The sequence below is a fragment of the Acomys minous genome (assembly GCF_964271855.1).
Source record: "Acomys minous genome assembly, chromosome: 19".
Classification (NCBI taxonomy): Eukaryota; Metazoa; Chordata; class Mammalia; order Rodentia; family Muridae; genus Acomys; species Acomys minous.
In genome coordinates, this window is record NC_140499.1 from 15,426,402 (window position 1) to 15,438,437 (window position 12,036).

General features: G+C 42.4%; 1 protein-coding gene across 1 annotated transcript in view; it reads right to left on the reverse strand.

The window, feature by feature from the left end:
• MCCC1 (methylcrotonyl-CoA carboxylase subunit 1) overlaps window positions 1-12,036 on the reverse strand; it is a 39,377-nt gene that overhangs the window by 20,041 nt on the left and 7,300 nt on the right. Inside the window, exons 5-9 of the mRNA XM_084769332.1 lie at window positions 10,576-10,697; window positions 9,910-10,057; window positions 9,706-9,827; window positions 8,327-8,438; window positions 7,061-7,142 (exon numbers count right to left, since the gene is read on the reverse strand). Of these exons, the coding sequence (XP_084625458.1) occupies window positions 7,061-7,142; window positions 8,327-8,438; window positions 9,706-9,827; window positions 9,910-10,057; window positions 10,576-10,697 (586 nt within the window). The remainder of the gene's footprint in view (window positions 1-7,060; window positions 7,143-8,326; window positions 8,439-9,705; window positions 9,828-9,909; window positions 10,058-10,575; window positions 10,698-12,036) is intronic.

Genomic DNA, 12,036 nt, shown 5'->3' on the forward strand with positions numbered 1-12,036 from the left:
AAGAAAAGTCCTTTGGTTAGGAACACACTAAAAGACTTGAGCTGTTCAGTGTCTAAGCCAAGCTGACACCAGGTCTAGCAGTGGTCTGGGAAGAGGGGGCAATACTTTTCTAATAGTGCCAGGGGTGGGGGTGGGGAGAATCCCAGACCCTAGTGTAGGCAAATGGCCTTTAGTTTTATTAGACTTAATTTTACACAATACTTTAATTATTTGAAGTATAGGTGAGCTGATTTTGTCAAATGACTATAATCATTATACCAGTCTGTTTAAGAAATGTGTGCCTATACAAAGGAAGAGCACCAGAAAAAGAACAGGTGAATGCAGAATGAACTCTTACTTCATTTGGTTTAATTGCTGGTTGATTTAAGAGTTTAAAATAACAGAAACAGTTAATATGATTAGGTCTGTCTCTGTATATATGCTATGTAGAAATAAAGGGCATGACAGTAATAACAGAAGGGACATGAGGAGATATTAGTGATACCTAATTATTATTATAAAGTACCTGTCTGAATGACATAGGACAAGAATTTTAGTTTTTAAAAAAATATTTATTTATTTATTTATTTATTTATTTATTGTGTGTCTATGAGTGGAGACACATATAGGACATGGCACACAAGTAGAGGTCAGAGGGCAATTTTGGGAGTCGGTTCTTTTCTTCTGCTGTGGATTCTGGGGCTTCACCTCTGATGGTCAGGCTTGAATGACAAATGCATCTCACTGTCACTTGAAAGTGGACTAGGATTAATTTGAATGCACACTGTGAGCCTTGGGCTACTAACTGATTATGTTGAGAGGAAAAGGGGGAATCATATAAAACTCTCAACTAAAAACCTTGAAAGTCACAGAGCTGGGCAGGGGGATAACATGAAAGGAAGAAAATGAGTAAAAGACAAAAATAAGAATGAAGAATGAAGGGAACAAATGGAAAACAGCTACAATCATGGTGGACATTATTTGAACTATAGCAGCCATCACTTTAAATTTCAATAGTTCCATACCAAATAAGAGACAGAAACTGCGTAAGAGAGTTTAAAAAGGACCCAACAGTATATTGTCTGCAAGAAACTCATCTTTAATTTAAAAAAAAAAAAATTAACGGATTTAAAATAAGAGTGCAGAAAAAAGATACTTCCTACAAACAACAAGCAAGTAGGAGTAGCTATTTCAGACAGATCACATTCCCGAGCAAGGGATGTTGTCATGGATGAACAACAGTATAAAGATGGTAATATAAGATGGGAAAGGATCAATACTGCAAAAATACCTAACAGTATCAAATTACACGTGGCAAAAACTGAGAGCAAGGAGAAACAGGTGAATTCATCACAGTAACTGAACAAACATAATGTTCTATCAGATTAGGCAGATCCTGCAGGCACATAATTAGCAACGATATATTTCAACTCAACTGCACCATCAATCCACTAGATAAATTTTTACCTATGGACTATAACAGTGGAGTATATTCTCAAACTTTCAATGACTAGTCACCTAGAATGATCTAGATCACCTAGAATGATTGTATTCTGGGTTATAGATGACTCCTTAACAGTAAGAAACAGAAATGAGATAAGAAATATAGCCAGGTGTGGTGGCGCATGCCTTTAATCCCAGCATTCGGGAGGCAGAGGCAGGTGGATCGCTGTGAGTTTGAGGCCAACCTGGTCTACAAAAGGAGTACAGGACAGCTAAGGCTACATAGAGAAACCCTGTCTCAAAAAAACAAAAAAAAAAAAAAAAAAGAAAGAAAGAAAGAAAGAAAGAAAGAAATATATAATCAGCCACCTTAGGAGATAGAATCAAAACAACCAGGAAGCAGATATTCTTGAAGATGTGACTACTGAATAATGATTAATTTAGTGGCCAACGGATACTTGACAAAAAAAACCAGATGCTTTGGAGAGCAAAGGATGAGAAAAGAGCTTTAGGCAAACACGCCACAGTGCATCTGAGGGTAGCATAAATGTGAAAACTGAAGGACAGACCAAGAAAGCACAGTTAGCACAGGCCGCAGCCCTGGGAAGAAAGGGCAGTCTGCAGACACTTAAGACCTAGAATGCTGCATCTCACAGGACAGGGCAGTTCTGTGGTGCAGCGTCTCTAGGGCTGTCTTGAGACAATCTTGTCTGAGCTTACTGATTTGTGAGCCAGAGGTTCTAACGTGTTTTTTTGTATTATGAGCTCACAGCAAAGGTTACACACGTGCACTGGGCATTGGCCTTCAGAGCTACTTTGAGAACAGGGGATTCTGAAGCAAAACTGTTAAGAGTTCTGCTAAGGTCCAGGACTGTAAAGGAAAGAGGGCACATGGTTGCATGATAAAATTTGGGAGATACATTTTGAAATACCAGAGAGAGGCTAGAGCTCTAGTGAAATCCAGCACAGCCCTGAATCTCCATCAGGGGTGGGCGACTGACCCATGGCATGCCCTGCCCCCGCTCTGTACTGATGACTTTTCGGTTGCTATGAGAGAACACTACAACCAAAGTGACTTACAGAGAAAAGATCTTATCTGAGCTTACACTTCTGCAGGGTGTCGGGTGGAAAATGTGGCATCTGGAGCAGGAGGCTGAAGGCTGCTCACATCTGGAACCACAAGTGCAAAACAGAACACTTGGAATGGCCTGACGCTTTGAAACCTGGGAGCCTGCCCTCTCTGACGTACTTCCTCCAGCAAGGCCTAAACCTAGCCAAACAGTACCAATAACTGGGGACTGGGGACCTAGTAATAGGACATCTGAGCCAACGGGGACAGTCTCACTGAAACCACCACACCACAAAAGAAGGTGCCCATGGGTACCTACTTTATAGCATTTATTATAACATATAAATTACATTAAATATAAACAAATACAGGCTTATATATATGAACTCACATTTTTAAAAATCCTTTGCTGGAGTTATTATTTTGTATCACTATTAAGGAACCAAACTCTGTAACTGGTGAAATCCAGTTCTGGATTTTCTCATCAGCTACTGTCATAGCCCTGCCCCCACTGAAACTCCAGCTCAGGAGGCCTCTAGCCCTGCACTGCTATTCCTGGGAAATGCCAAGGCCACCACTGCGGGAGAGGAAAACCTTTCAGGAAGATGACTGTCTTCCGGGTGACAAAAACTCTAGTGCTTCTTTTACGCCAACAGCAACCTCAAGCCACAGACAGGATGCAGTCTGCACAGGTCTAAATTCTGCTTACTTTTTTCTCTTTTTAACATGAGATTTTTCCCTCTAACATCTTTTAATTGGGTCTTTTCTCCTGATCTCCCTTTTGAAATTGCTTGCCTTGCCTTCTCCATCCTCATCCCTGGGAGGCTAAGATGCTAAGGATCAGGCCAAGGCCAACACACCTCTGCAGCCCCATTTTTATATTTAATTTCTTTATCTTCTTTTTCTCTCTGTTTTTATTTAGCACCTCTAAAATTTTTATTTTCTAGCCTTGTACACCTTTAACCCCAGCACGTGGGAGGCGGAGGCAGGTAGATCTCTGTGAGTTGGGGGTGGTGGTTAGCCTGGTCTACATATAAAGTTCCAACCCAGCCTGGCTTACGTACTGAGACCCTGTCTCAAAAACAAATTTTTCCCCTACATTTTCACTCCCTTTTTAATATGTTTGTTTGATTATTCCTATCTTTATTGACTGATATTCCTTTAGTTCCTTTCATATTATCTCTGTGCCTCTCTCCTCTTCTATTACTTGTATTATGCTAGAAAAAGCTCTTAATTACTTGTTGCAGCATTCCCCTACCTGGTTGCTAATATGTTGTTGCGTCACTGCTGTTGTCTTCTTTCTCGGTGGTGATAGAGCTAGTGCCTGGTGCCTTAGTCATGCCGAATGGGTGTTACGGCACAGAGCTTCTCCAGCCCAGATTTAAGAAACTGTGCCTCAATCCAAGCATGACACGCTCCTCCCTGAATCCTCATGCACTCACTCCTTTCCTTGTTGCTGTGACAATCAAAGCAATGTAAGGAAAGAAGGTTTATTTGGGGTCAGAGTTCAGGGGGATAGTCGGCCTTGGTAATAAGATATGAGGGCAAGACTATCAAGAGAGTAATGGACGCTGGGGCGCTGAGGTGGGACCTCCCGCCTTGACTAACTTAGTCTCAACTAACCCACCCTAGATGCCTTCACGGGCCATCGGCTAGTCTCTTTGGGGATTCTAGATCCTGCCAAGTTGACAACCATGTCAGCCACCCATCATGCTTGACAATACTTCTTTAACTTAATGAGGGACTGATCATACCCCAAGCCTCCGGCTGATGGCTGAGCCGCAGTGAGCACAAGTGGGGAAGGCTGAGGCCCTGGTCCTAGCCACTCACCCCACAGCAGCACACCAAGGAAGGATGGATACCCACCTCAGCCTCCACAGTATTTCCACTCTTGGTGGATCTACAGAGAAAGCACATGGCTGGGGTGACATCACAAAATACACTGTATCAAACTCTACTAGCCAATACTCAAAGAATCCATATGACAGTAAGAAGGCATTTTGTTTTGTTTTTGTTTTTTGTTTGTTTATTTTGTTTTTTGTTTTCTCGAGACAGGGTCTCTCTGTGTAGCCTTGGCTGTCCTGGACTAACTTTGTAGACCAGGCTGGCCTCGAACTCACAGCGATCCACCTGCCTCTTGTAATTAAAGGCAACACTACACAAAACAATCTGGGCACATTGTCAGGCAAGGACTATCTCCAAGTAAACATGTAAAGAAGTTCTACCTTCCCAGATGTGAAAATCTCAACACAGAAACATCAGATAGGAGCGGGCAAACCCACAGGGCTCCTCCAAAGTTAATACCACCCTAGATGAGGACTCCAAGGCGCTGAAGAGGATGGAGCGCCTAAAAAACTCAAGTGATTGATCCTAAAATTATCACCAAATTCACACGAGTAGCTGGGAAAATTAAAAAACACATTAGGGACCATGAAAGAATAATTAAGAGAGAGACAGAGGCAGAGACATAGAGACACACACACACACACACACACACACACACACACACACACACACAGAGAGAGAGAGAGAGAGAGAGAGAGAGAGACAGAGACAGAGACAGAGACAGAGACAGAGACAGAGACAGAGAGACAGAGACAGAGAGACAGAGAGAGACAGAGACAGAGAGACAGAGATTCTTAAAAAGAACCAAATAGAATCTTGGAAATGAAAGCTCAGTAAATGAAGAAAAAAAAAAGCTACAGCGTGGGGCTGGAGAAATGGCTCAGGGGTAAGAGGTAAGAGTACTGGCTGTTGTTCCAGAAGACCCAGCACTCACATCACTCACAACTATCTGTAATTCCAGTCCCAGGGGATCCGATACCCTCTGAGGGCACCAGGAATACATGTGGTACATAGACATACATGTAGACAAAACACCTAAGTATCTAAAATAAATAAATAATTTTTTAAAAAGCTATAATGGAACCAGGCACAGTGGTGCTCACTTGTAATTTCAGCATCAGAGAGGCTGAGCAAGAGAGATCAAGACCACATTAAGCCTGAGCTACATCATGAGATTCTTTCTCAAAAGCAAGTACAAGCAAGCAAGCAAGCAAAAACAAAACAATAACAACAACCAAAACAAAAAACAAAAACAAACCAACAACAAAACAGTTTGGCAGTTTCTCTCAAAATAAACATATGGTACCATGTGATGTAACAATTATAATCCATTGTATTTATAGAAATCAAATGAAAATTTATGTCCACACAAACTTCTGTGTATATGTTTATAACTTTATCTATAATTGCTGAAAGCTGGAAGGAATGAAGACTATCAATGGAAGTTATCCAGACATGGAGTATTATTTAGCACAATAAGAAATTAATATCAGGGCCAGGTGTGGTGGCACATGCCTTTAATCCCAGCACTTGGGAGGCAGAGGCTGGTGGATCTTTGTGAGTTCGAGGTCAGCCTGGCCTACAAAGAGAGTCTAGGACACCCAAGGCTACACAGAGAGACCCTGTCTTGAAAAAAAAAAAACAACAAAACAAACAAACAAGAAATGAATATCAAACTGTAGATAGAGGAAAATTAAATATGTAGTGCCAAGGGGAAAGGGTCTGATATGAAAAGACTTCACATTGTATGACTTCAAGTATAGAAAACAGAGACAGTTATAAAGATCGATGGCTGCCAGTGTGTGATGCCGAGGAAGAAGCACACAGGAAGAGCAGAGAAGATATTTATGCCGTGAAACTATTCTGTATGATATTGTTAGTGCAAGAGTAGGTGCATATCATTACGCGTGTGTCAACACTAAGGGCTAGCCCTAACTATGGGCTAGATTGGATGACACGGACTAGGGTAGGGTGTGAACAGTACAGGCTCACACAAAGTGCGATCTGGGCCAGGGATGCTAACACAGCTGGACTAGGGTAGGGTGTGAACAGTGCAGGCTCACACAAAGTGCGATCTGGGCCAGGGATGCTAACACAGCTGGACTAGGGTAGGGTGTGAACAGTGCAGGCTCACACAAAGTGCAATCTGGGCCAGGGATGCTAACACAGCTGGACTAGGGTAGGGTGTGAACAGTGCAGGCTCACACAAAGTGCAATCTGGGCCAGGGATGCTAACACAGCTGGACTAGGGTAGGGTGTGAACAGTGCAGGCTCACATAAGGTGTGACTCTGGGCCGGGGATGCTAACACAGCCAGGGGCTCGGGTTGGGCAGGGGATGTTTGGGTACAACCCTGGCTTTCTGTTCAGCTTTGCTAAAGTGATCTGCAAACTGCACTTACAGACTGCTGGGTGTACCTCCATGGTAAAGCTCTCGCCTAGCAATATGTGAGGCCCTCACTTCAACTCTTAGCTCTGTAAACAAATAAAAACAAAAGTATGCTCCAAAAATAAAGGTTAATCATTTTAAAAGAGGAAAACAATTGATTCATCTTATCCTGAAAGAGAACAGGGAGTATCGAACTTCCGCATATCAGGCTGAGCACTGCTTTGGCAAGTGCTGGCGTCGTAAAAGTCCATCTCTTACTGTAGCTATGGTAAAGTCATCTAGGGAGCCTGGCTTACCTCCCTCTTACCTCCTGAAACAAATACAGCGTTTAACATACCTGCTCCCACATACTTGACAGCCTGTGCAGCTCTGACCGCAGCCTCGCCCAGCCTTCTCCTTACTTCAGGATTAATACCAGGCTACGAGATGACATTGAAGATAATTTCCATTAGTACTTGGTCTCACTATACGTTTCCACCAGAATGAAAAGCAATTAAAATGGACATCAGACAATAGTGTGTACTAAATAACTGCATTAAAAAGATAACATCCCAATTTGTCTGTCAGTGTACCAAGGTTGAAAGCTTCTGCTAGTAACGGCTATGAACTATGGACATTACTCAGTATAATTACATATCTTTATCCCTTGTATTTTCATAGCAACCGCCCTAAGTACATAAAAGAGGGCAGGTACTGAGCTGGAGAGATGGGTCAGAAGAGTGCGCACTGCTCTTGGGAAGGGTTAGAGTTTGATTCCCAGCACCCATATCAGGCAGCTCAACTTGTAAGGGAACCTAAGGGCAGCCGATGTTCTGCCTGCTTCTACAGGCGCTGTTTATAAATCTCTACACATAGACATTAAACAAACAAACAAAAAAATCACTGCTTAAAAATTACAATTTACTGAAGTTGTTGACATCGACTTCAAATATCAAATATGTTCAACAACAACAACATCTGTTTTGGATAGTGTAAGAGCAAACTGGTTACCTAGAAACCACAGACCCCTGATGCTTCAGAAACAGAGACAACACATACCTCACCAATGGCAGTTGTAAGCCCCAAAGGAACATAACCTCCCCAAGTAGGTAGCCCTGGCTTGGACCCTCCCTGCAACCTGAATCAACTAAGGGATGGGAAAGCTGTCAACAGTGACTATGCTTCCTCCACGACGTAACTATCAGGCAGCATGCTGAAACTGTGGTTAAGAGTCTTCTTCTCTATGCAGAAAACTAGCCGGAAAGTTCCCTCTCAGCCATGTAAGTAACTCTAGTTACTTACAGTTTACACTGCGTGCGCTAGCCGCCTCCCTGTCCAGCTGTAGCTCTTAGTCAGGTACTAGCACCAAGGCCGACCTTTCTGGACTATGTCCAAAAGGAACATGGCTTACCTGTATCTGGCCCCAGAACCTCCCCCTCAACCACGACCTTCCCTCCCATCCCCCCCCACTCCTGATGCTCAGCTCTGCGTCAGTCTTATCATTTCATTACTATTCAGATGCTCGGGATGGAAGATGTTAGCTTTACGGATCAGATGTGAAAAATGCAACTGAGCAAGGTTTATGTTGAAGAGAACCTCAGGAGTGTCCTTTCGGCTTCCTTACCGCTGGGGCCTCCTCAATGATCTTCTGATGTCGCCTCTGCACACTACAGTCTCTCTCAAACAAGTACACTGCGTTGCCATGGTGATCACCAAACACCTGGACTTCCACATGCCTATTTCAAAAGGAAAATAATACACTTTGGAGATGGTTTCCTACTCTAGTCTCTTAGGTAAACAATCCTTCTGATCAGATTTGTAAGCACTACCATGAATTCTCTGGAAGTCTATTCCAGTAGGGAACCACTCAGCAGCTTATAAAAACACACTGGTGATTATCATATTCAAGTATTTTCACTAGAAACTACAGGACAGAAACACCAATACTCACTTGATGAGGTCGGCTATGGTAGTGCCTGCTGGTCCTGGGAGGCAAAGGCACGAGGATCATCATGAGTTCAAGGGCTCTGCATAGAGCCTTCCAGGTCACCATGGTGGCCAGGGCTACACGGTGCAGTGTGGCCCTATCTCTAATAATCACCATTTCCTGTATTGACGCATACTCACTGGGATATCCAGCAAGTGTTCCTATAGCTCTCTCGTAAGGGGACACTGATCTGGATGACTATCTGTTTTCTTTTGAAAGGTATCACAGAAGGAAACATATAGAACCTTCTTCATTTCTGTCTTACTTCCCACTAGCAGGAAGCATATGCTGTGCTCTCCTAATTATTGATCTGTTTTGAACTGATTTTTTAAAAAAAACTATCAAACTGCAACGAAATTTCATTTATTGTGTCATGCTCAGGTATAGTTCTACTATTCTTTTTCAAAAAGATATGCTTATTTCTGTTTTGTGTGTATTGGTGTTTTGCCTGTGTGTATGTCTATGTACCAGATGTGTGCCTGGTACCTGGCCTACAGAAGCCAGAAGAGGTTAATGGAGCCTCTGTAACTGGAGTTACAGAGTCCCTCAACTAATGCCTAGAGCTCTATAAGTACAGGTGATTCTTAGAAGAACACATCTATGCTGGAACAAAATCCTGTTTCACCAGCAGCAAACGTAACTCTGGGACATCAATGTCACAGGGTCATTCCGTCTTGAACAAAGGTACTAAGACAGAGTTATTATTTACCAGGAAAGATGCCTATGGTATATCACTGTATAACATCATAATGTTAGAAATTATTCTACCCACTGCTCTTTTGGACAGATTTTGTTTCTTATGTGTTTATGCATGAGTTTTTCTATTAACATGGAGAAAAATATTTAGAAGCAAGCATACTTGACTACATGTATGTAACCCATGACTATAGACAAGAACTTGTATAGTGTTATAACATAGTTTACGGAATGTACATGCACTGCTTAAAACAAAACAAAACAAAACAAAACAACAACAACAAAATCCACAACAAAGCCAAAACAAGCCGGTGGTCGACCTTGGTGTGTCCACGAACTTCTCGACCAGCATGGCGTCGTCGCTGAAAGACTTCCTTGCCTCCCTCCGGGCCGATTCTAACTGCTCCTGGAATTCTTTGTCTGATCTAATGATCCTCATGCCCTAAGAAAGAAAGAGTGTGAGACCACAACACAGACACAGACCTCTAGCCAGACATGGCAAGGGCATGTACCCACAGCCTTACTTTTCCTCCTCCGCCACGGACAGCTTTGACCATAACAGGATACCCGATTTTCCCAGCATGCTCTTTCAGGCACTGATCGGACTGGTCCTCGCCGTGGTAGCCTTCCACAACAGGCACTCCGGCAGCAGCCATGATGGACTTGGAAGTGCTTTCGAATAGAAACACGAAGATGACCCAATGTTATGATGTCTATAAATTATATCTCTTAGAAAAACAAAAACAAAAACAAAAACAAACCTATCCCACAGATAAAGAAAGGACTTCAGCCTGGAACCACTATTAACACACACACTAAGATTGCTTGTTTCATGCTTGCCTTTATTTCATGCTAGCCAATCCTACCACCTTTTAACCCCAGACAACTAATATACATCTTAGAATTTACAATATAATTACTTGTATATTTCCCAAAATTCAGTGGAATTTTCCTGCATGGGAGAAGAATGACAATAAAAGAATGCAATTTAAAACACCTCAGTAGAGCAGGCAGGATGGATCAGTGGGTAGAGCGCTTGCCCTGTAAGCCTGACCACTTGAGTCTGGTCCTCAGAATCCGTGTAAAGGTGGAATGGCTGTACGCATGCACTCGTGTGCACACACGAACACACACAAGTGATAATTAATTGTAATAAAATAAACTACTTCAACTTGCTTTCTAATGCTTACCTCTTTATACCCATGTCTCTAATTGCAGATGCAGGGGGCCCTATAAAAATAAGTCCTTCTTTTTTACAAAGTTCAGCAAATTCCATGTTTTCTGAAAGAAAACCATATCCTGGATGGATGGCCTACAACGGAGAGAAAGCACAACTGACTTACTAGCTAGCTCTCAGCTGGCAACGCTTTGGCTCTGACACTACTGTCCTCCTGAGAAGTCTCTCTCATACCCTGCTCCCAAAGCAATGTCTAGAACATTCAAGTTGAAATTTTGAAGCCCAGGAAAACCTGTTTCTTTTGTTTCTTTTTTCCCATCCAACCCAGGCCCTCACATGTGCTAGGCAAGTTGTCTGTGGTGTTATACCCTCAGCCTGGTATCTCCTACTGTAGCGATGTCTGCAAATCTACAAGGTACCAGTTTAAGCAGTGTTAAGCATATGGTTCCCACTGATGTCACTCTCCTACTGTCATCCCCACCTGTCAAATGTCATCACCATCCCAGACACAATTCCCATGACCAGGCGGCCACGATCTCTTTATCCCTACGAATTTCCAAGTCTAGATGTCCCCTATTGATGGAATTGTATACTATTTGTCTGTCCATGGCTGGCTTATTTAACTTAGCATGTTTTCAAAGTTCATGCATGTGGCAGTTTGTGGCAGAAGTCATTCATTTTCAGGCTAATATTTCACTGTATGTACATTCCACATCTGTTCACCCGCTAATCTGTTCACTGACGTGCGAATTGTTTCTGTTTTTTAATCTTCTATAAGTAGTGGGACTGTAAACTGATCTCCACATGCACAAGCTCCCAACCCCTACATCAAACACACACACACACACACACACACACACACACACACACACACACACACTTTAAAGTGGAATTAATGAATTGTATGGTTATCTCTAGAACAACTTATCTTTACGTACACATTAATTTTTTTTACCTTTACACAAATTTTTATAACTTTTTAATAATTGAACTGTTCACTATAAATTACATTTAAAAACATAATTGAAGCATACTTTCCTTTTTTATTTTAAGACATGTTTTAGGTTAAATAATAAGAATAACAGTTAACATTAAACAGTGGTTACTCTGTGTGTGTGTGTGTGTGTGTGTGTGTGTGTGTGTGTAAGTGTGTAAGTGTGTAAGTGTGTTGTAGGGTGTGCATGTGAAGGTCAGAGGACAATTTGGAGGGGTCAGTTCCCTTCTTCCACTTTGCGGGTTCAGGAACTGAACTCGGGTTAACAGGCTTGGCAGCCATCTCACTTACCCAGGAAAAATCCACACATTAACTTACAACAGCATCGCTATTAGGGAAAGCAAAAGGCTGCAGCCTGGGGCGAGGGATCTCTTTTTTTGCTTCTGTGCAAAACTGGACTAACCTCAAACATTTGAGGTCCCAAGAAGAACTCCATTCTCTTAATTCTAATGTATAGTTCAGATTCTCCCTCCACCACCT